This window comes from Syngnathus scovelli, chromosome 9 (genome assembly GCF_024217435.2).
Source record: "Syngnathus scovelli strain Florida chromosome 9, RoL_Ssco_1.2, whole genome shotgun sequence".
NCBI classification, from domain to species: Eukaryota; Metazoa; Chordata; class Actinopteri; order Syngnathiformes; family Syngnathidae; genus Syngnathus; species Syngnathus scovelli.
The window spans coordinates 2727713-2751771 of NC_090855.1; the positions used below are offsets into that span (position 1 = coordinate 2727713).

At 44.5% G+C, this 24059-nt stretch overlaps 3 protein-coding genes and 1 pseudogene across 9 annotated transcripts in view; 2 read left to right on the plus strand and 2 right to left on the minus strand.

The window, feature by feature from the left end:
* Positions 1-2964, minus strand: part of kcnn3 (potassium intermediate/small conductance calcium-activated channel, subfamily N, member 3) — a 37835-nt gene extending 34871 nt beyond the window's left edge. For both annotated transcript variants that reach the window (XM_049730842.2, XM_049730841.2), the window contains exons 1-2: positions 2580-2964; positions 2410-2473 (exon numbers count right to left, since the gene is read on the minus strand). The gene's annotated coding sequence lies outside the window, so the exon portion shown is untranslated. The remainder of the gene's footprint in view (positions 1-2409; positions 2474-2579) is intronic.
* A 142-nt stretch (positions 2965-3106) lies between these two features.
* adar (adenosine deaminase RNA specific) lies at positions 3107-11836 on the minus strand. Of its 5 annotated transcripts, none has more exons than XM_049730790.1 (16): positions 11720-11836; positions 8632-9985; positions 8238-8560; positions 7972-8167; positions 7704-7906; positions 7115-7250; positions 6782-7044; positions 6436-6592; positions 6187-6355; positions 6007-6100; positions 5814-5930; positions 5610-5737; positions 5347-5529; positions 5087-5199; positions 4712-4839; positions 3107-4548 (listed from the first exon to the last, which is right to left on the minus strand). In XM_049730790.1, the coding sequence occupies exons 2-16, from the start codon at positions 9904-9906 to the stop codon at positions 4236-4238; spliced, it is 3798 nt and encodes a 1265-aa protein (XP_049586747.1). In that variant the 5' UTR covers positions 9907-9985; positions 11720-11836; the 3' UTR covers positions 3107-4235. The 5 variants fall into 5 exon arrangements, with proteins under 5 accessions (XP_049586747.1, XP_049586746.1, XP_049586748.1 ...); XM_049730789.1 differs by lacking the exon at positions 11720-11836 and adding an exon at positions 10757-10851 and having other exon boundaries at positions 8716-9985; XM_049730791.1 differs by lacking the exon at positions 11720-11836 and adding an exon at positions 10757-10851 and having other exon boundaries at positions 8238-8443.
* A 727-nt stretch (positions 11837-12563) lies between these two features.
* Positions 12564-16873, plus strand: LOC125975390 (uncharacterized; annotated as a pseudogene).
* A 157-nt stretch (positions 16874-17030) lies between these two features.
* Positions 17031-23458, plus strand: LOC125975382 (neuronal acetylcholine receptor subunit alpha-7-like). 2 transcript variants are annotated; one of them, XM_049730929.2, is made up of 10 exons: positions 17031-17377; positions 19000-19139; positions 19573-19617; positions 19807-19916; positions 19993-20072; positions 20415-20582; positions 21151-21345; positions 22162-22248; positions 22318-22427; positions 22501-23458. In XM_049730929.2, the coding sequence occupies exons 1-10, from the start codon at positions 17326-17328 to the stop codon at positions 23299-23301; spliced, it is 1788 nt and encodes a 595-aa protein (XP_049586886.1). In that variant the 5' UTR covers positions 17031-17325; the 3' UTR covers positions 23302-23458. The 2 variants fall into 2 exon arrangements, with proteins under 2 accessions (XP_049586886.1, XP_049586887.1); XM_049730930.2 differs by having other exon boundaries at positions 19810-19916.
* The last annotated feature ends 601 nt before the right edge of the window (positions 23459-24059 follow it).

The window sequence follows — 24059 nt, forward strand, 5'->3', positions numbered from 1 at the left end:
ATGGTGAGTCACGCTCGCATCATTTCGTGTGTTGTTTCAGGTGGGAGGAATTAGTTAGAGGTTTGTTTCGAAACGGCACGCGTGGATTCATAATGGAACTGAATCGGGGAGTGGCTCATAAAAGGTCAAAGTAGGAAAAAAAAGCTTTTTGTAGGGATGATAGGGTGTAAATGATGGAAAATGGGGGGGTGGTGTAATTGCAAGCTTTGTTTGGGGCTTTAATGGAGGACCATAATGCGGCGAGGATGTGCAAATTGGATGCTTTCAGGTTCTCCATCAAAAGTGCAAATTGTGCCCTTTCGGCATCCAAAATCTGATTGTCGAATTTTTCTAAAGAGTACGAATAAAGATTAGAGCGACACTGAAGGCCACAAAAAAAAAAAAAAATTGCATTACAAGAAAATTCAAACTGAACACTTGATGAGAATATCAATTTCACAAATAAATAAAAAGAAATAAATTTAATAATAAATAAATACATACATAAATAAATAAATAAATAAATAAATAAATAAATAAATAAGTTAGGGAGGTCACTTCAATATACTTAACTGGCCGTGCCTGTAATCTACAACTACTGCCAGATGGATCGCTATACTTATACGACACATCCATCCAACACAGTGAAGGGCTTTATTATTGCTTTTCATAAATCGGTACGCGCTATGAATCTGAAGTCTCCCGGCATTTTTTTTTTTTTTTTATGAAACCATCAAGACAACACTGAAGAAAATGAATCGTGGCTTATACCGCCTGCAAACATATTCAAATCCGTTCCCTCGCACAAACCTCGGTGAAGGTGAGCCTACCCAACATCATTTCCGGATAGAACAGATATTAAATCACAAGATGTCATAACTATAATCTTGCTCATGATAAAAATAAATCTGACACACCACAAGAAGGCTGGGGATGAGATTCAAACCCAAGGCTCTGAAATGTGAGGCACATGTACTCAACACAAGGCCAACGTGCCGCTGCTGTGAAACATTTTTCAAAATATAGACAAATTGAACCCGAGACGAGAGGCTTGACTGACATAAAATAGTGCAGGACCGACTTTGCCAAGGCTGACGATCATTTTTGCAGCATCAGCAAATAGATACGTTCCAGTGCACACACACATTTCCACTCTTAGGCACTTGCTGTCACTTTAACATTCCAGTCGGATTTCTTCCAAGTGCCATCACAAGATGAATCAGATGTCTTTTTTGTTTCTCTTTTATATATTTATAGAGCACAAGTGTTTGCTTCCACCCAACCCGCCCGCCTCTCAGCATCGATAAGACCCTCATAAGATGCCACGTCCGCTTCGGGCCTGGTTTTATAGATTCAAGGTCTGGCGAAATGGCTGTAATAGTGTCGCGTGTGATTGAAGAGGCCAGCGGTCCCCGCCGAGCGGGCGCAGCTGTCTCTACGGCAATATTTACAAGTGGCAAAAAAAAAAAAAAGTCGGCGTGACGGTCAAATTTATGTTGGCAATGGGAGATGACTCCACATGCTCCTCGAGAGTCAACTAGGCCTGAGAATGAAATGACGCCATTGGTTTGTCTGACTCACGCTGCGCCACAACTAGTCACATGACCACTATTTGTAACTCAATAAGGCTTCCTCATCCCCGCCCACCCGCACTTCCAAGTTGTTGTGATCTCGTCTTTCCACACTTGACTCCATTGAGGTCTTAGCACGCCTCGCTCAGCTTTTGAGATATTCCCCCTTCTCATTTATTTCCTTTGGAGAGCATCGATCGGCCCCCCCCCCCCCCCGAGCACTCGGCTCTGGACTAATATTTCACTCCAAGACCCCCAGCCAACCTTCTCACCCTCCTACGTGCTTGTTGTCTCACTCTTCATCATTAGTCCTACTCTCAAAGTACTTGACTTGGGGCTGCTGGGGAGCAGTGATTTAAAATGCGCTCTCATTATTGTGCACATACGCACGAATAGCTGATGACAAATTAGTTGGGAGCTAATAAGTACATGAGACGTCCTGGATGTCGTTGAGTTTGTTTTCCACGAGTGTCTTTGAGGGGGGTGGGGGGGGTATTATAATAAAAATTATTCATGATAATTAGCTGATATTGTAGTCTAGTCTCTTGACGGGAACGACGATTGCTCAGTCGTGCCGAGTTTGAACTATTGCGTCATTCTCGATCAGGGGCGTGTTTCGTCATTTCGGAGGGGGTGGGGGGGAGACAATCCCATTCATAAAATTTTCAGATAAACATTTTGATGATTATTATGGGACAAGTTAGAGTTTTGACCAATTTGATTACACTTGTGTCACTCGCATTCCTCTCGATCGCATTCTCATTGGCTCTTGCCAGTTATGCAATGTCATGATGAAATTTTTTTTTTGTAGCTTTGATTCAAAATAAATACACAAAAACAAATAAATATATCCCCTCACCTTCTCTTTGTTGTCTTGCCAACAGGTTTGTAGTGTCAGCTGCTCGGGTCTTTTTGAAGCAATTCTGTAGATTGCACAGTAAGATGGCATAGCTGTCAAGCTTTTTTTTTTTTAACAAATACATTTTAAGATTTGACTCAGTAGTTTTCATTTCTAGTCGCAGTACTTACTTTGCACTCTTTCTTTTCAGTCGTTTAATCAGTCAGGGTTCTGAGTACGCCAATTGAAACCACTTCAACTCCAGCCGATGCATTCATTATGACTTTGAAGGGTTTGAGAAAGCATCATCTCCTTTTGCTTTTCAGTCCTAACAGGACTTCCACATTGAGAGCACACAAGAACCAGCCTAGACAAGAGTTCTTATGAATGCAGGTCACCCCAGCCCGCTTCCACAAGGTCTAGTTGACATTCACACCTCTTAAAGCTCTGAGCTGTGCATGGTTTCATCCCGGGCGAGCGTTGTCGAGATGCCATTTTTAGCCCCGCTCCCTCGTCGAGATAGAAGCATCACAAGCCTCCGGTCGTGTTTTCGGCGTAGCGCCTAGATTTGCGGCAAAGACGGGCAACCCCTGAAGGTTACGTCGAGCGTTCCTCTCATAATTCAGCCTCGAGGTAAAGAAAGCCCTTCTCGTCTGGCCTCGGGGCTAAGCAGCAGATGCTATATGAATTCTGGATGAGAGGAAACCTCCAAACAAAATGGGATGGAATATGATTAATTTATTTTTTGGGAACATATTGTAAAAAAAAAAATATATATCAACCAAAAAACACAAGATTAAACCAACACAAACATTTGAGTGTCTACAATAAATTGCAAACAGGCATCGAGAGAGCCTTTTTTTTAAAACATTAATTAGAAAATAAAAATCCTCTTAAAACTAATTTTAACAGGGCACCAATCAGAAAGTTGGAACCTTTTAGAAACGACTCACCGAGGAATGAACTTTTTAAGTTCTAGCCGAAGCTTTCAATCAATTCCTAAAAAAGAAATACAGGGTGCATTTTTAAGATCTTTTTCACAGGCGTCAAGTGGGCACATGGGAAGAAGACGCAATAAAAAGTCAAACTTACTTTCCAGTGGTGCGTATTTAAACTCCGACTCTCGTTTTACTACAGTAGGGACATTTTGTCACACATTTGAGCTACTTATGATTGAACATCATTTACATTTAAGAAAAAAAAAAAAAAAAGATTTTAGTGGACACCAAACGACAAGGTAAAAGAAATGCGACCTCGCGGAAGTGCAACACGTGTGCAGCCTGGCGGCCATGACATCTTTTTTTTCCGTGTGTGTATATATAAAAGCATAGGATTGGTGCACGATACTCTGTTGTGCTAACGGTAACCACGGCGACCACGTACAGAGGGATGTGATTTTTTTTTTCATTGCTGGTTTAAATCACGAGCGGCGCCTTTTTGTCCACCTAAAAAAAAAGAAATGCAAAGTAAAGCTGACCGCTTTCTCGACTTCACCTTTGGTCCTGATGAGAGAAGGAAGCTACCGGCGGGTCACGTGATTTTCACACATGGGAACCGGCCAGTGAATGCGGCTCAACAAAATGGCGCGTGTGAAAACAAAACGTAATCTGCCTTACGTAGCTGCTTTGTTTTGCTCCGTCCCTCTCTTGCCATTTCCAGAGCCAGTCTTCCTTCAGGCTTCTCATCTCATCTTCCCTCCAATTCAGCCTGTCCTTTCTCATCGGTCCGTTATTAGCCAATAGCGACGCTTCCATTGGATGACACATGGGCGGCCAGTGGCTAAGCTTTGATTGTCCTTTTTTTTTTTTTTGGCCCTCCCCCTCTCGATTTTTTCCAGCCGCCCCACCCTACGCCTCCGCCTGGTTGTATTCCATGGCGCCGCCGTTCCGAGCGGCGCCGAACGCGGCCGGCGCGTTAGCCACCTCCTCCCCGGCCTCAAAGCTCTTCTCCTCCAGCGGTTTGCCGATCCAGGCGCCGTAGCCGTGGTCGCCGAGCGCTTGGAAGAAGCGGTGCTTGGCCAGCTGGAAGGAGCTGGCCGCCAGCTTGGCCTGAGCGTACGAGTGCATGGCGAGGAGGTCGGGGCGCTCGCAGCGCTGGCACAGTGTGCGGAACAGACAGAACAGGTTGGATTTGGACACGCGGGACACGCCCAGCTTGCTTCTGTTGGAAACAAATTTGGAGCACACTTGAAGCGTGATTGAAAGCAAAAAATAATTCTCAATGTGATGAACACATTTTTTTTTTGGTCACAAACATTTTAAGGGCGTTCATCTTCCACCGCTTTGGAAAGCTATTAGCAAAAAAAAAAAGTTAGCTGACATACCCGTCGAGCTTGCCTTTGGTCCCGTCCAGAACCTCCACACTCGTGTGGTCCGGAAGGCTCCAGTTCACGCTGGACTCCTTGGTTTTGCCCGTGTGACGCGTGGAGTCGTACACGCTGACTCGACCCACCTGTGGAGGCGACAAGGTACTGCTTAGTATCAAATAGCTAATTTGGTCGCACGATACGCACATCCAAGATAATTAGTGCAAACGTCGTCACATTTCACCTCACAGTGAGAGTGACCCACTTGTTTGGTGCCGGAGAATCAATACGCTTGTTTCATTGATAAAGAAAACGGCTGGAGAGGGGGAGGGGGGGGGGGGGGGGATTTGATTAGTGAAAAGAACACGGAGTGATTTATGACAGTGTTCTCACCTCGGGGTGGTTTAGCTGGAAGGGAGGGGGGAGACTTTGGCTGAACGCGTCGCCATCTCTGGCCAGCCGACAACACACGGCCCGAGTCAGGTGACCGTGGCTGTACAAATAGCCTGTATGGAGCAAAAAAAAAACAAATTAACATAAAAAACAGCTCAGATAAAACAATAATAATAAACAAAAAGATAAAAAAATAAAAAAAAGAAGTACAATTTTGTTGATACAAACATTTAAATGATAAAAAGACAAAAATGGTTTACCAAGTGTGATGGACTTCAGGTAGATAGGATGCAAAAAGTGAGTGAGCAGCGCCCCCTGTAGGCCTAACACGTTCCAGCGCAGGATTTTATCACTGCAACTCATGGTCCGCAGCCTCTCCCCATGCTGGATGCCATCCCAGGTGGGCACGATAGCGCTGGACTCGACCGGGATGGTTCCCTCGCCTTGTAACAGACCCGACAAGGTCACACGGGGGGGGGGGCCTCAAAAGTGCGCCGTGAAAATCATCGTTGCGTGTTCTCACCGTTTTCCACTTTGGTGCGCAGCTTGCCTTGCTTGGCGTTCTCAAAGAGCGGCTGGTGACAGCCCACCTCTTCCCCCGTTTCGCTGCACGACTTGTCGAACAGAGCGCCATCGCCGCACGGCGCCGTGCTTCAAATGAGAGAGCGGTGACGAAATGTCGTGCGGTAGCGAGGGAGAAAGAAGGGGGGGGGAAACGTCATCCAACCTGATGTAGAGGTGAAAGGTGATGTCGGATTTGATCTGTAGTTTCTTATCCGCCGCCGCTTCAAATATGCTGTTGTCGCCACCTTCAAAGTGCTTTAGCAACTCACTGTACAGAAATCTAATAAAGGGAGACAGATTTAGCATTAATGTAAAAATAAAACGATTGATTAAAAAAAAAAAAAATCAATTCGCACCTAACAAATCCCCTTCTGGAGATAATTTCAGCATGGCCATCATTCACCGTGTCCCCTTTGAGGCTTAGCTCCTCCCCTTTAACGCAGCGATTGCCTGAAATTGACAATTCAGAAACAATGTCACAGATGAGTGAGTCAAAAGTGATTTATAAATATATATTTTTTTTAAATGTCACACACCCGTGCCAAGGCTGACAACAGTTCCCAGGCCTTCCCCCCGCCTCATGACGATGGTGGCCAGAATTTTGCGTCCTAGCAGGCTGTGCTGGATGCGCGTGGTCAGGGCGTTGAAGCGTTGATGGCTCAACATGGCGATCTGGTCGTGCAACGTGCTGCCACTCACAGGAAGCTAGAAAACCGAGTTTCGGGACCGTAAGAATATATTTTTTTCCTTGACCCTTCAAAAATGCAAGTCTGCTTTTTTTGTACCTCGGCGGGGATGAGCTCTCCGGTGCGGGCTGCCCTCTCGGCCTCGCCAATCAAAACGCGGAGCGCGGCGTCGGCCGCCTCCTGCTTGCCTTGCTTCTTGTTCGAAGCGCAAACTGGCGGGAACCAGCGTCCGCCCAACTTGGCCTGATAGGTGAACCTGAAAGCCAGAAAATGGAGTCAGGACTTTTTTTATTTTTATTTATTTATTAATCTATATATTTAAATATTTTTTTTAATTTTATAATTATATTTTTTAATATATTTATTAATCTCTATATTTATATGTTTATATTTATTTAAATATTTTTATTTGATATTTTTTGCAAAATGACATTCCCGCGCTTACTTTGGCTCGTGCGCGGACCCCGACTGGCCCACCAGCCGGATCTCAGCCGCAAATCCTCTGGCCCGGGCGTATTCCAGAAGACCCGACACGGCGTTGTTGTTCAGGTGGTTGATGAGATCGCCCACGCCGGCCTCGTGGGCCGCCCGCAACTCGTCGGCCGTCAGAGGCGGCAGAGAGGGGCAAGTCCCGCAGCTGTCGCTGTCGCTGGAGGAGCCCAGGGGCAGCTGGGGCTGCGGCGGGATGGCGAAGAGACAAGGAGAAAACTTTACAGAACAAACAAGTCAAGCAAGACCAGCAAACTTCCAGGAGTTCTCTCCTCTTGCCGCTCCTCACCTTGTTAAGCTGCAGCCTGCCGTCGGCCATCAATTCTTTGACGGCCTCCTCGGCTGCCAGCTGGCGCGCTGCCTTCTTGCTCGGAGCCGAGGCCTCCGCAAACAGGTTCTCGCCGACCTTTACTTTGTACATGAACCTGAAGACGAGACGCAGGATTTTCGCGTTTGAACTCGGAGTGCAATTTGAAATGGAGGCTCGGAAACTGGATGTTTGATACCATCTTAGAGTGCCAATGGAATTGTTGCAATGAGAATAACAAACGGCTTGAGGCAAATTCGGAAAACACAAACTCGCTGTGTGTCCTGCTCAGCTGACGATGCAAAAGTAGAAACCACTCAGCTGACACAGGACTGTGACAAAATGCTCCTTTGGGGGGGGGGGGGGGGGGGGGGAAAGACCCAACCTCAAATCCAGAGGGGGTGGGGGTGAGCACTTAAAGGGATAGTGCACTTATTTAGCCAGTTCCAGCAGTCGAAAGTTAAAACTGTTCATAATTAATTTGATATTTAATCCTTCAGAAAAGAATGTATTTTTGCTCAACGGGTAGCAACCAATCACAGCTCAGCTTGCGAGTGTCACATGACCACACCTCGGATCATGTGGCGGGCCAACTTGTCCGGTGATGATGAATTCGATGGGATTCCCGCTGCGCTGGCTGTACTCCATCAGAACGGACACGGGGTTCTTCCCGCCGAGGAGAGAGCGTGACAGCGGCGGGCGAGGTCCCTCGGGCATGCCCATCACTTCCACCGTGCCTCCTCCAAAAACCCCTCCGGAGCCTTCAATGTTGCCCTGGTAGAAAAAACGTTGGTTATTTTGGTGGTCATTATTAAAAAAAAAAACGAGTCCCAACTTACCTGAGAGTCGGAGAGCGCGTTCGTCGTTTGGTCCACCCCGGCGGTACTTCCTTCGTTCCCGCTACTCGTGCCTCCTTGCATCTCGCCGAAGAGGATCAGCAAAGTGGCGGCGGCGGCGTCTTTCTTGGCGACCTTCTTCGCCGAGGCTTCCACGATGGGAAACAATCTCCCGTTCAGCATCACCTGCATGCGGAATCTGATAGGCGGAGCGCAAGCGGTCAATTGTGTCGCGAGAAATTTTTTGGGGGAGTTCCAGGTGGACTAACCTGGGGTCATGGGACGGTCCCGACTGGTCCAGGAGTATGAACTCACAATTGTGTCCCAGATATTGGGCGTACTCCATTAGGCCGCTCACCGGGTTCTTCTGACGGACCTCTTGCAACTTGGCCCAAAGGTTCTGCGCCGGCGGGGCGGCCAGCGACACGGCGACGGTTCCCACCGGGTTGTCGGCGGCCGCTCTCTCCAAGTCGGTCTGTTTGCGAATGGCGTTTAGATATTCGGGGATATCGTCCGAGGCCCACTGTCCTTCCACGGTTATTTCCTCCTGACTTGCGTTTAAGCTCGGAGGTTGAACCGTGGTGGGAGACAGCTGACGGGCACAAGGGAATTAAATTAGCTGCAAACTAATCAAAGGTTTAAAAAAAAAAAGGAGGGACGTACCACTTCAGTCTGAGGCAACCAAGGTTCATCAAACGGCAGCGGCTCAAGTTCTGGTATGGGCTCAGGTAGTAGGAGGTCCCTCACCTGATCGTCTACCTTGTTCATGTGCTGGCTCTGCGCGGCTTGCAGAGTCCTCCTCATCCTCTCTTTGCGATGGGCCGAGAGCTCCCAGGTGGGCGGTTTGACGTGGTCGTTCTTCACCACGTCGCCGAGCTTCTCCAGGGCGTACAGGGTGGAATTGACCTGCTTGGAAGTCTTCAAGCTCATGTTTTTGGATAGCACCAGGGCTGTTACCGGCCCAAAGTTCAACAGGTGCTGCAAAATTTGCTCCTTCTGATCAGGCATTGTGGAAATTGGAGTTCGACGACTTTGTCCGGATGAAACTTCTGAAAGCGACGACTCCGAAGAAGAGCTGGAAAACTGTGAATCTGCGTAGGAGTCGTCTTCTTTTTCTGTCGTCGTCTCTAACTTGACTTGTTGGGGTTTCCCCGAAAGAGAGTTCTGAGGTTGCTCGTCCCTGACGTATAAAGTCCACTTTGGAGGGGCAAGGCCTACCTTGGAGACTTTGTGTGACTCCAACAATGAGTACAGGGCCTGGTTGACCACCTTTTTGGGAAGATGTAGTGTTTTGGCTAAAAATCTAGCGGAGACACTTTTGGTCGGATTTAAAGCCCTGTGCACCCGCTCCTGGATTTCTGGAGTGAACGTGATGACGACCGTTGGTTTTTGGTGGAGGGACACGCTCTGAAAACTTTCGCAGAGGGCGTTAGCATCGATGTGCCATTCCCCGCCGCCGCCGTATGGACTCTGCGCCTGCTTTTGATTTGGCTGTCCGGCGAAATTGGGGGTCTGGCTGTGATAACCTCGAGCCTCCCAGTGTGGTTTTGGATATCGACTGTAACCCGGCTGCTGCTGGTACGAGGAATTATTGAAGCTGCCGGGTTTTTGGGGACTGACTTTGAACTGGGGTGCCTCGGCGTTGTGTCCCCTCAGAAACTGGACTTGAAGGTACTGAAAAGAATTGAGGACAGGCTGGGGGGTATAACTCTGCGAGGGTGCGTGAGGATTGGGAGGCTTCTTAGTCACGCTTGGTATGGGCGGGGCAGACGGAGGGGATGCTACGCCACGGACAGGTCGGTCGTAGCAAAACTGCGGGCCGCTTCTCGGGAAGGAAGCGGATGGGCCGGTTCTTTCCGAAGGTTGCCTCCCTTGGCGATAAGGCGGCGGGTGTCGGTAATAGTGTTCGTTGTCAAGCCCGCCTCTACCTCTGCTCATAGCGCGAGGGGTCGAGTAGGATGGGGGCCGAACACGCCAACCGGAGAGCAAACCTCGAAGGTCGGAGGAGTGAGTACCCCTGGATGACAAACAAAAACGAAATTAGACAGAAGAAGGGCGTAGGGAAATCCAAGAAGAAGCGATCTCCTGTTAAGACCTTTCAACCTGACGTGATCAAGTGTCTCTGAATAATGTGCACGGCAGAAAATATACAATATCAATAGCGCATCAGGGAGCTTTTTTTTTTTTTTCACAAAAAAAATTCCTACCCGGCGATCTAAAAACGATATCAGTACCATGGCAGGGGGGGAATAGACGATGGAAATCAATACCGCGCCTGCCGTTGTACGCTTCGAGAGAATTATAACCTTGTCAGTCGACAAAGGTGACATACTGTCCCGGGCCCAGTCGCAGTGAAACTCAATCCCTAGGTAAAAGTACGGTGGTGAATAATTTAGATCTTCTTGTGACTATTCCGTTTTTATTTTCAGCCTGGCAATGTTTTGGATGGCGTGTGAATTTAAGAGAGAGATGTGACCAGACAATGAAAAAGTTTCAACTCTGTTTGACTATAGATTTCTAAAATATATATGGCGCTATGATATAGATAAGGCGACCAGTGACAAAACACCAAATACTGAGTCAGGTTTCTTTCAGTCAGCAGCCCCGTCACATAGATGTGAGCAGAGCTGAATGCTGTCCAGCTAATGGACGACATCACAATAATTAAGGCTGACAAAAGCCCGAGGACAAACGAGAATGGCGCTGGCAATGACGGTCAAACTTTTACGATTGAGGATTTTTAGAACAAAAAGAAAGAAAACGAAGGAAAGGCAAGTTAAAAACTCACTGGCTAATCATCCAACTAATTTCAGCAGCTAAATCGTGCAAGAGGACAAAAAAAAAAAAAAAAAAAAGCCACGAGAGGAATTCAGTTTCGATTTCATTTCTTTAGAGAAGGTTAACTTTCGTTTGAGTCATGTGACCGGAAGACAGTATGATGCCGTGTTGGATGTTGCAGTAAAACAAAACACAAATAAAAACTATTCTAAGTTGACTTTTGTAAAGGCAGAAACTATGATGTGTGTTGTATCGGGCATTTGAGCGCGAAAAAAAAACAACCACTGGTGATATTAAAAAAAAAAACAAAAACAAAAAAACACAAAACAATAACATGCTGTCAATCAACCAAACAAGAGCACGTTTTGGATTCAGCCCTGAAACGCAAGTCGCAGCCCAAAACGCAAAACGCATTAAATATACGGACTGCTTTATTTTTAATTTTACTGACAGTCCGTAACAAACACAAATATGCACCACTCTCGTACAGTCTCGAGTATGCATATTTTTACGACAATTGCGCGTGCAATTATTGCGCGTAGTGTAGAAAGTACACTATTAGGTTAAGTATTTGCATATTTAGAAGTATAAACATTGAAACAGAGGTGCGCCAACAACAATAAAAGTCATTCGGAAGAGTAAAGATTAGCTTTTTGTGTTCGTTGCAATTTTGAGGTGGCGAGAAAAAGGATCAACAATATCCACGCGCTAGTCTAATGACTGTACATTATATTAAACGCGCATGGAGCGATTATTCAGATATTTTGTTTCAAGAGTGCAAAGCGGCGTTAGCGGCTCTTCAAGCTAACGGAGGTTAGCCCGTTTAGTAGCCGAGCTCCATTCTGGCGGAGGTCGCCACTGCACCAATTCTAACCTGGCGCTTGGTTCGGAGACCTTTCATTGTCCACACGACACAGTTTAGTCAACAACTTTCAAAATGTCTGACATAATGCTGAGGAATTCCAGGCCTTACCTCGACCCACTGTTTTGTCCCCGCTGGCTCTGGGAAAAGCGTACTGCGGAGATGGAAACAATCCCGTGCACGATACGGGGACTTGTGACGCATTTGGCCTGCGACAAGAACGTACCAATTGTCGCGGGATTATTGCGTCACAAAAGTGCGATTCTCAACTTTAAATATTTGTATTATTTGCAAGAAAAGATCATTTAAATTAAATGTCTTTTCACAATTGGTCAAATGTAACTAAGTAATATTATTAGACATATTTTTCCTGTGTATCAGTGTTAGAAAAATATTGAATATAAATATGTTGTTTATCATTATTCTGGATGGTTTATCAATATGCAACTGGTGGCCAGCGGGCCGAACTTGAGGCGGTCCCTGATTATTTTCTGAAAATTAAAACGTGTATAGTTGCAAGGACCGTTGAAAGATGTAATACCAATTTTAACCAGGAGATGTCAGACATCGTTCAGCGTCAGCGCCTCCGAGGTGTAAAGGTTAAAAAGGTTTACATGGTTGAAATAAAAGGAGAACCTGCGTGAGGCCTTTGTATTAGACCGACCCAGAAAGTTGGCTGTCTGCCACAACATTAGGTTGTTTTACAAAAAAAAATAAGCAGATGTGTTAGGTTTGTCAAAAAACAACGTTGTTTTGTGCAGAACAACCCAGGATGTTGACCTAACTTGAATTTGGCTTACCTAATTTTTCATCAAGGAAGTTTAAGGGTGTGTACTTTCCACTTTATTGCTTTCGTTTTGCAAGTTTTGTAATGTGGGGAAGCTAGTTTGATGGGTTTCAGGTAGGCGTGTGTTTTTTCTGCGGTCAGGGCAAAATAAAAGGAGAACCTGTTCTTGGGGAGCTGGTAGTGCTCGTTGAAGGCTTGTTGAATGATGGCTCGCCAAGTTGAGGAGGATCTCCAATGTCTGTCTTGTTTGGACATCTTTAAGGATCCCGTCATCCTACCGTGTAGTCACAGCATCTGTCGTATATGTGTGGAGAAATGGTGGGAGAACAAGGACAGTCGGCCGTGCCCAGTCTGTAGGACGCAGTGCAGATCGATGGAGCTCCCTTTGAACTTGGCTCTGAGGAACATGTGCGAGAAGGTTTCAACAAAGTCAGATGACATCTGCAGGTTGCACAAGGAGAAACTCAAACTCTTCTGTTTGGACGACCAGGAGCTTGTGTGCCTCATCTGCAGAGATGCAGAAATCCACACCAACCACCAGTTCCGCCCGATTGATGAAGTTGCAAAAGATAAGAAAAAGAAACTCCAAGAAGTCCTGCAGGATGTAAAGAAAAGACTGAAAGATTCTAATAAGATAAGGTACATTTACAATAAACATTCCGTGTACATCAAGGTCCAAAGGTGGAAAGCAAGATTAAGAAGGATTTCGAGGAGCTTCGGCACTTCCTGCAGGTTGAGGAGGAGGCCAGGTTGTCTGCTGTGAAAGAGGAAGAGAAGAACAAGACTCAGATGATGAAGATGAAAATTAAGGCTCTCAGCACAGACATGGCCACTCTCTCAGACATGATCAGAACCGCAGAGGAGCAGCTGATGTCTGACGACCTTTCTCTCATGAAGAACGTTCAGACTTTGATGACTGGAATGCAGAAGCTGCCCGACAAGCCCAAACAGCTCCCAAGGGGATTTCTCCTGGAAGAAGCCAAACATGTGGGCAACCTAAAGTACAGCGTGTGGGAAAAAATGAAGGAAATGGTCCCCTACAGTCCCATCATTCTGGACCCCAACACAGCCCATCCAGACCTCAGTCTGTCTGAAGACCTGACCACTGTGAGATTTGGAAAAGACCAGCGGCACCCAAAGAATCCTCAGCAGTTCAAGTGGAAGGGTGTGCTCGGTTCTGCTTTGGCTTTGGGAAAACACGTGTGGGATGTTGAGGTGGGAGACAACACAAACTGGACAGTGGGGATGCTGTTGGGGGATCCTTGGCTGACAAAGACCGTGAAAGCATGTATTTGCACACGTCGTCATGAAAAATACAAAATATTTATACAAGACGTCTCTCGCACGACGGGGCTGCAATCAGGGGGCCATGAGCTGGAATACATTACAGACTGGACATCGGTGGATGAGTGGGAGAGTCCTTTTCTGCCAGAACCCATGGAAGCAAGGAGTTTGCCAATGGTGAAGGTTAAGGAGAGAACAATCACAAACAGGAGAGACCAAGCTATGGGTCAGCCGTTTTCACTCCGAAGATTCTGTCTAGAGAAAATGCAGAGGATCCGAGTTCAAGTGAACACCAATGACGGATCGGTTAGATTTTTCAACGGTGATAACAACATAAATTTTTACTGTTTCAGGCCCAATGATACCTCGTATAATGATAACGAGAAAATGTTTCCTTACTTTTGGACGAATGATGCGACTCCTCTGAAATTACTTTTACCTGCACCAAGTGTTATGACTTCCTGATGAGGTTGACGATATTTTTACTCCAGATTGTCATCGAGCATTCTTTTGTTCGACTGACCTGTTCAATAAACTATAAATAAATAAATACATTTGAGAGAAAAGTTGTATTATTCGTGTGTGTGTGTCTGTTTCAATTTAACGTGACTCAAAGACGAGTATTTTTTTGTCATTTGCGGTAACGTCCACTAGGTGTCAGCATTTCTCTACTGTGAACTTTACAGATAAACGCTAGCAGTTGATTCCAAGTACGTATTGTACTGCGCTGAAGAGCGCCACTCATTTTGTCACCTATTGTGGTTTTGTTCCTTCACTTTACGTTCAATTATTGCGTCACGAAAGTGCGATTCTCAACTTTAAATATTTGTATTATTCGCAAGAAAAGACCATTTAAATTAAATGTCTTTTCGCAAGTGGTCAAATGTAACTAAGTAATATTATCTAACATATTTTTGTGTGTATCAGTGTTAGACAAATATTGAATATAAATGTAAATATGGGTTTATCATTATTCTGGATGGTTTATCAATATGCAACTGGTGGCCAGCGGGCCGAACTTGAGGCGGTCCCTGATTATTTTCTGAAAATTAAAACGCGTATTGTTGCGAGGACAGTTGAAAGATGTAATACCAATTTTAACCAGGAGATGTCAGACATCGTTCAGCGTCAGCGCCTCCGAGGTGTAAAGGTTAAAAAAGTTTACATGGTTAAAATAAAACCTGCGTGAGGCCTTTTTATTTTTAGACCGACCCAGAAAGTTGGCTGTCTGCCACAACATTAGGTTGTTTTACAAACAAAAATAACCAGATGTGTTAGGTTTGTCAAAAAACAACGTTGTTTTGTGCAGAACAACCCAGGATGTTGACCTAACTTGAACGTGGTGTACCTAATCTTTCATCAAGGAATTTTAAGGGTGTGTACTTTCCACTTTATTGCTTTCGTTTTGCAAGTTTTGTAATGTGGGGAAGCTAGTTTGATGGGTTTCAGGTAGGCGTGTGTTTTTTCTGCGGTCAGGGCAAAATAAAAGGAGAACCTGTTCTTGGGGAGCTGGTAGTGCTCGTTGAAGGCTTGTTGAATGATGGCTCGCCAAGTTGAGGAGGATCTCCAATGTCCGTTTTGTTTGGACATCTTTAAGGATCCCGTCTTACTGCCGTGTAGTCATAGCAGCTGTCGTACATGTGTGGAGAAATGGTGGGAGGACAAAGACAGTCGGCCGTGCCCAGTCTGTAGGACGGAGTGCAGATTGATGGAGCTCCCTTCGAACTTGGCTCTGAGGAACATGTGCGAGAAGGTTTCAACAAAGTCAGATGACATGTGCAAGGCCTTTTCACAAATCTCAACGAAGTCGGAGGACCTCTGCCGCTCGCACAAGGAGAAACTCAAACTCTTCTGTTTGCACGACCAGGAGCTTGTGTGCTTCATCTGCAGAGATTCAGAAATCCACAGAAACCACCAGTTCCGCCCCATTGATGAAGTTGCAAAAGATAAGAAAAAGAAACTCCAAAAAGTCCTGCAGGAAGTAAAGAAAAGACTGAAAGATTCTAATGAGATAAAGGACAACTACAATGAACATTCCGCGTACATCAAGGTCCAGAGGGAGAAGGTGGAAAACAAGATTAAGAAGGATTTCGAGGAGCTTCGGCACTTCCTGCAGGTTGAGGAGGAGGCCAGGTTGTCTGCTGTGAAGGAGGAAGAGAAGAACAAGACTCAGATGATGAAGACGAAAATTAACGCTCTCAGCGCAGACATGGCCACTCTCTCAGACATGATCAGAACCGCAGAGGAGCAGCTGATGTCTGACGACCTTTCTCTCATAAAGAACTTCCGGGCTTTGATGACCGGAATGCTGAAGCTGCCCGACAAGCCCGAACAGCTCCCAAGGGGATTTCTCCTGGAAGAAGCCAAACACGTGGGCAACCTAAAGTACAGCGTGTGGGAAAAAATGAAGGAAATGGTCCCCTACAGTCCCATCATTCTGGACCCCAACACAGCCCATCCAGACCTCAGTCTGTCTGAAGACCTGACCACTGTGAGATTTGGAATAGACCAGCAGCGCCCAAAGAATCCTGAACAGTTCAAGTGGAAGGGTGTGCTCGGTTCTGCTTTGGCTTTGGGAAACCACGAATGGGATATTGAGGTGGGAGACAACAAAAACTGGACAGTGGGGATTCTGTTGGGGGATCCCTGGCTGCCAAAGACCGTGAAAGCATGTATTTGCACACGTCGTCATGAAATATACAAAATGTTTATACAAGACGTCTATCGCACGACAAGGCTGCTGCTATTCGGGGGCCATGAGGTGGAAAGCATCACAGACTGGACATCGGTGGATGAGTGGGGGGGTCCTTTTCTGCCAGAACCCATGGAAGCAAGGGGTTTGCCAATGGTAAATGTTGAGGAGAGAACAATCACAAACAGGAGAGACGAAATTGCACCTCAGGCGTTGCAGAGGATCCGAGTTCAAGCAAACACCAATAACGGAAGGGTTACATTCGTCAACGGTGATAACTACACGACGTTGAAGTGTTTCAGGCGCCGTAACACCTCGTATAATGATAACGAGAAAATATTTCCTTACTTTTGGACGAATGATGCAACTCCTCTGAAAATACTTTCACTTGCACCTTTCACTTCCTGATGAGGTTGACGATATTTTTACTCCAGATTGTCATCAGGTATTCTTTTGTTCGATTGACCTGTTCAACAAACTATAAATAAATAAAGAAATAAGACGAGTGTTAAATATTTTCTGTGTCATTTGCGGTAACGTCCACTAGGTGTCAGCATTTCTCTACAGATGAACGCTAGCGGTTGATTCCAAGTACGTATTGTACTTTTTGTTTCTTCACTTTACGTTCAATACCTTTAAATAGGGGACGGAGCGGGTCTATTGATGAATTTTGCAAATGATTACCTTCCATCACTTAACAAAGTGCCAAAAAAAAAGAGTGCTGCATGTGTTAAGGTGCACGTAAAAGCCAAACAGCCCCCCCCAACCCCCCGTCATCCATCCCCCTAGTGTTTGTTTCACTCCATCTCTCTCCCCCTCCCTCCCCCAATCTCCTGCTTCTTCCCTCGCTCCGCCGCTGTTCATTTCACACTCAACCTCTCCTCACATCTGGATCTATCCATCATCTTCCAAGACTCTTTCTCCGCGCATACACGAAGGGGGAATGCACGCAGCATGTTGCAGGCTGCGGCACTTTGGCTTTTGACACTTGCCACCCGGCTGCCCGGTGAGTGACTTCTCGGTTCTAACAAGTGTGGTTTTGTTTACGTTTGCGTGCGTGTGTGTGTGTGTGTGTATGTGTGTGTGTGTGTGACCTTGCACGTTTACGCCACTGAAGAAGCTGCTTTGTAATGACAAGCGTCATGTGTGAGGTTTCCAATGCATGAGAGGATTGACGCAATCATGAGATCACGATAAACAGATATTAATTACGGGTCATTAAGTGGGTTACCTAAAACGGCTTGACCCTTTGGATAAAGAAAAAATCCTGCACCATACACACCCTAAAAATCAACAGTTTATTGGTATGGCAATTAAATTCTGTATAAGTGATTTTTTTTTTTTAAATAGAAAATCAGGGGTATAAAAAGTTTACACACCCAATGCTCAGATGCATTTTTTTGTGATTAAATAAATAAAAATAATGTATTTACTTTAGATGGATCATTTTAAAATAAAATAAAAATCAAGTTCTGTGGAGATGAGAGTTGTTGTGCCTACTTTGTGAGGAACAGGGGCGGAGCTACAGGGTGGCCAGGGGTGGCTAGAGCTACTTGGGTAATATTTTATTCGACAAAACCCTGGCTGTGGATGGTATGATAAAGATTGACGCATACATGCCCGAGTCATTATACCACCCTGGCCACCCCACCAAAAAAAAGTTGACTACGCCCCTGGTCAGTAGGTTGAAAATGAATATGCTTGGTATTAAAGGTTCGGAGACGATTGATAATGAAAAGGAAGCAATTCACTCACAGAGGCTGGATGGTTCAGACCAATCCGTTCTTAAATCCTGTCAACCTAACTTTGACGTAATCAAGATTCCTGTATTATTTGTTACATTCATTTAGCTTTTCTGACTGAAATCGGATGATTAAAACAAGCTACATATAAGTAGTGGGTGATTTTATTTTGGTCCTGTTTGCACTGAGCATAAACTTTTATGGCTGCAATAAAATGTAGGGGATTTATATCATGCTAGTTTATATGGCAGTGATTACTTTTTTGGGATACGAGTTTTCACACAAACATTTTTTGTTTTTTTCAATTTTTTTTAAAAATTCCCTCAGAAAACAGGTGTGCCGACATGGACAATATTTAATTTTTATTTTATATAATAATAATAATGATGATAAATAATAATAATAAATAATAATAATTTATCAAATATTTTTAAATTATTTTTTTATTTTAAACCTCATCGACAAACTACCTGACCCATTTGATGAAAGGACTGGTGCAGCCATCACAAAGACTAGCTTGACGCTTTTGTCCACATCACCGAATCGAAGCCCCCTCATGTGGAGTTATGGGCCGTGGAGTGAAAGCTCATATTCCAGTGAATGCTACGCGTCCCGCTGGTTATCTCCCCGTTTAACAGCTTGACTTTCTGCGCCTGAAACCAAGCGGACATCTTTACAACAGCAGGAAGAGACGGCGTGTCGGCCGGTGATCAATCAGGGGCTTTAATTGATTAGAAGTAGCGAGCTTCTATTACTCTTTTGCTTTCTTCTGACACAGCGTTCTCTTCTTCATGGCTCTTTTCTTCCATTCCCCCCCCCCCCCCACATAATCAATACTTTCCAAATTCTCCATCTCCACTTGTCCCCCTTCTATCGACCCACCAAGAGACAAGTCAGGGTCCCCATCAACGCTTTTTGCTCAGGGAGCTGCTGAGGGATTATAACCCCATGGAGAGGCCCGTGGCCAACGACTCCCACGGCCTCACCGTCCACTTCTCCATCACTCTCATGCAAGTCATGGATGTGGTAGGCAAAGTGACACAACAGGCACAACACAAATGATGGCAAAAAAATAATAAAAATTAAAAAATTAAAATTTAGACCCTCTCCTTATTTGCTTCCAATTCTTCTTTTTTTGGCAACTGCGCCATGTTTGTAGTTTTTGGTTTTACCTCTGTCAGATTTTTTTCAAATGTTCTTGTGATGGCATTTTCTCATCAAGTGCTACCTAACGGTAACAAAACATAGAAATACAATTTTACACAATACTCTTACTTGTGAGTTTAACTCCAAATAGCCTTGTTTACACAAGCTACTGTAATTAAAGTTATCAATAACCGGCAACTGTACAATGGCACCCAGTAGGCTCAGGTTGAACAATTCTTTAATAAAAAAAAATGTCCGGAAAATAATCACTTCACAGATTAAAGTTTTTTTTTTTATGTTTGCATTTTCCAAGGATGAAAAGAACCAGATCCTCACCACAAATATCTGGCTGCAGATGGTGAGTTATTAATTAATCATTTGTGATTATAGCTGTATATAAATAGCCAAGCCCACGCAGCAACACAGATGGCAAGAATAGGTGGAACATAAATTGAATACAGATACCCGCACATGTATAATTTATGCCTGTTATGCTAATCTGAGCGTCCGTTAAACGATCAATGAAAAGTATATTTGTGTCCCTCAGCAGTGGTATGATCATTACTTGCAGTGGAATCAGTCAGAATACCCTGGAGTTAAAAACCTTCGCTTCACTGCAGATCAAATATGGACACCTGACATATTGCTTTATAATAGGTAAGTCACACACACACACACACACGCGCACACACACATACGGGATGAATACGTCAGAATAACGATATTTCGGCAGTGCTCACGACAAATTTGACAGCACCTTTAAGACCAACGTGTTGGTAAACTCCAGTGGCTTCTGTGAGTATCTGCCTCCAGGTGAGTTCAGTATTATTTATTATACACATAAATAAAAAATAATTATATTATACTATTATATTATACTATATTATATTATATTATATATATTATATTATAAACTCCAGTGGCTTCTGTGAGTATCTGCCTCCAGGTGAGTTGCTATTTGTTCAGTATTATTTATTATAAACATAAATAAAAAATAATTATATTATACTATTATATTATATTAATTATATTATATATTATTTTATATTATATTATATTATATTATATTATATTATATTATATTATATTATATTATATTATTTTGTCCCTCTCTAAAAATGATCCTGTTTTTTCTACACTTTTTTTCTTTCCAAGGAATTTTTATCAGCACGTGTAACGTGGACGTACGCTGGTTCCCCTTTGATATTCAGCGATGCGAGCTGAAATTTGGCTCCTGGACGTTTGACGGCTGGTTGCTGGACATCCAGATGAAGGAGGCAGACGTGTCGGGATACATGCCCAATGGAGAGTGGGACTTACTGGGTGAGGTTGAAAATGAAATATGGTCATTTCATTTTGAATGGGTGTTAGTTGACAGCAGAAACCTACATGCATTGACCAGATTTAAATATTACCGGAATGTTCCTCATTATTTAAATCGAATGCATAACTAGAAGTGCACGTTTGTAGACGAGGTATCCCACTGCGTCCTCCATTTTTTTTCCATGATTCTATATATAGTATATTTCTACCAAGAAGGTTGCTCTCTGATGGGATTTTATTTTTTTTTCACAGACAAGTTCCCACTCATTTATATTCTAAAATATTTTTATGAGCTCTACTGCAGTTCATAATTTAACATCCTACACAGCAAGTCTGGTTTTGCTTTAGTTCCTATGGCGGCAGCTTTATCTTGAATTTCAACATAAAACAGAAAGCACAGTGAGGTGTCAAGAGAAATCTTTTACCCCTTTAAGAGACAGAAAAAGAAACCCATAAGAGAAATACAACAAAAAAAACTTGTAGGAAGATTTTCTAAGTGTCTACTTTTTCTTCTTGGGCAAGGTCATTCATGGACCATCAAACCAAGCATTATTTTTTTTCCCCTCAGAGGTGCCAGGCGGTCGCCACGAAGTTTTCTACGAATGTTGCGCAGAGCCTTACCCGGACGTGACCTTTGTGGTCACCTTACGCCGACGGACCCTCTACTACGCTCTGAACCTTCTCATTCCCTGCGTGCTCCTCTCGTCCATGACGCTATTGGTCTTTCTGCTCCCGGCCAACTCCGGCGAGAAGATCAGTTTGGGTGAGGAGACAGTAAACAGACATGAGTGTGAGAAATTGAATTTTTTTTCACGCTTTGGAGACGCTTCAGGGAGAATTGCGATAGGACAGAGAGGGATGAAAAGAACAGACAAGAACGAAGATGAGAGGAAAAATTTTGTCAAAAAGTCAGCTAAATTAAAAATCAAAACACGGAATACTAAGTAAATTACAATGGTGCTTCAAAGTCCAATCACAAGAGAGTTGGAATGTTGATATGGTTGACTCGCAAACATGGCTTTGCTCACAAGCGACACGCCAGCTAGCATGATAAGCTAACGTAGCAGTTTTCAGTGAGAGCTCCTTTTTGGGTTTAACCGCAAGACACTGGCAGAAAATCGATTTCAAAACACAATTTTACATATATATATAACGTAAAATAAAATACTCTAACCTTTAATCACAGATAGTAAGCATATAGCTACTAAGTAGTCACCAGCTAGCATAAGAAGCTAACATAGCATCTACATCTTCAGTGAGTCTTTCTGTTTTAAAGATGCGACGTTTGACACGCCTTCATCGTAATACCCCAAGGACCTAAATTTATAGCCATACAAAATGTATTTGATGGTTTCATTTCAGATTTAATGGCTGAGCTGGCACTCCCGTACACAAGCGATAAAAAGTTTCCATAACATAAAGCCTTTAAACAAGTCAGCTTATTTCACACTTAGTGTCGCAAGAATCTCAAGTCACATGCAAAGTCGAGTTCATTCTTTGACATTTGCCGAAATGAGCTCGAGGCATGATAAAAGTTGTCAAATCCAACTTGATGATTATTTTTATCTCATTCTTCCAGGCATTACTGTTCTACTTTCTCTGACAGTCTTCATGTTGATGGTTGCTGAGATCATGCCCGCCACTTCGGATTCCATACCGCTCATAGGTCAGTTTCTTCAGTTCTTAGTTTGACAATGGTCACGATGGATTTGACGTGGACCGTTGTCTATCTCAGGGCAGTATTTTGCCAGCACCATGGTGATCGTTGGCATGTCCGTAGTGGCTACGGTCATTGTTCTTCAGTTCCATCACCACAACCCCAACAATGGCCAAATTCCACATTGGGTGAGTTTGACCGTTTGTTTTCAAGCTTAGGTAGAACATTGAAACCAAGTTGTCTTCTGTTGTTTTTTCTCAGGTGAACTTGGTTCTGCTGCAGTGGGTTCCTTGGTTTCTCCGGATGAAACGACCAGGCGAGGGAATGGAACAAGATCTTCCCCACAGCCAGGCAGACACTCAAAGCAAGACCCTGTCTTCACCTGCCACCCAGCTGACCTCCATTCTCCCTCAGAGCTTGGCCTCCTTGAGAGCCAGCCTGGCTCAGCTTCACCACTCACCACCACACGGATGCATCTCCAGAGCCATCATTGTCCCACATGCCATCCACAGAGAACCTAGCCCTAATCTACATCCTCAACCAAACGGTCATCTGCCTTACGTAGGCTTCCAGGGCTTTTCACCCACAGCAGAAGCCCAAAGTCACAGTCAAATGAGAAACTCCTACGGACCTGTAGGTGAAGATGGAGAGGCACTGGATGGAGGGGCAGATATGCCGAGTCATCACCTTTCATCTGGGAAATCGCAGGAAACGCCATTGTCGCTAAACCCAGAATCAACCACTACGTCTCCCGGGCCAGGTGGATTAGAAACTGGGATGGGCTCAGGGAGGGCAACCGCCTCAAACGCCCACAGCGGCCTAAATGGAAGCAGAGCAGTGGACAACCAACTCCAAGCTCTTCTCACCGAAGTGCAGTTCTTGGTAGAACGGGTTCGCGAGCAAGACCGCCAGCTCAGTTTGGCCGAGCAGTGGCAGTTCGCCGCAGCAGTCATCGACCGATTGTGTCTGGTCGGATTCAGCGTCTTCAACATCATCTGCACCATCGCCATTCTCATGGCCGCACCTAATTTCGGAGAATCTCTAGCCAAAGACTTCCTCTAAGAAGCAACCAGGATTTTTTGCAATTTTGCTGTTTGAGCAAGCAACATAAAGAAATCGTGAAAATATGACAACTGCATGCAAAATGAGCAATGTAGAAATTGCGTGCATGAACATTTCCATGTCATTGGTTATTAAAACTAATTGTTTAGATGTTCAATAGATTGGTGGTTCTTCAAAGCAATTATGCTTCATATGGATTTATGCCAGATGGATGGGATGATTTACATACAGCATTACAATATTTGAGCCATTTTTTTTTATAAAATAAAGACTTAATAGAAAGATTGATACACCTTTGGACAAACAGGAACTTTTAAGAGGACGCAGAAGGGGCTGATGTGAAGGATAACTAGCCCAAGAGTGATGATGGTGGAGGAAGTGATTAGCGATAAGGTAGAAAATGAGACAGAGGGGATGATTGAAGACAGAGGAGAGCTATGCAGAGGATGCAAAAAAAAAAAAAAGAATATGCCCGAGAGAGAGTGAACATGCTGAGGAAGCAAACAGGCTTTTACATTTTTTTTAAATGATTGGCCATTAAAGAGGGAGGCAGCTTGAAGGAAGTGACCCTAACCTTGCCATGTAAACAACAAACACCTTCGGAGTATTTTTTTACTCTTGTCCGGGCAAGATTTGCTCATGCAGGTATACCTAATAAAGTGGCCGCTGAGTATATATTAGTTGCATCAAGCGACTGCGCTGGCGAGCTGCAATGAAACGCGGGGTCATAAATTTAGAAGATGTCAGCCATGTGCTCT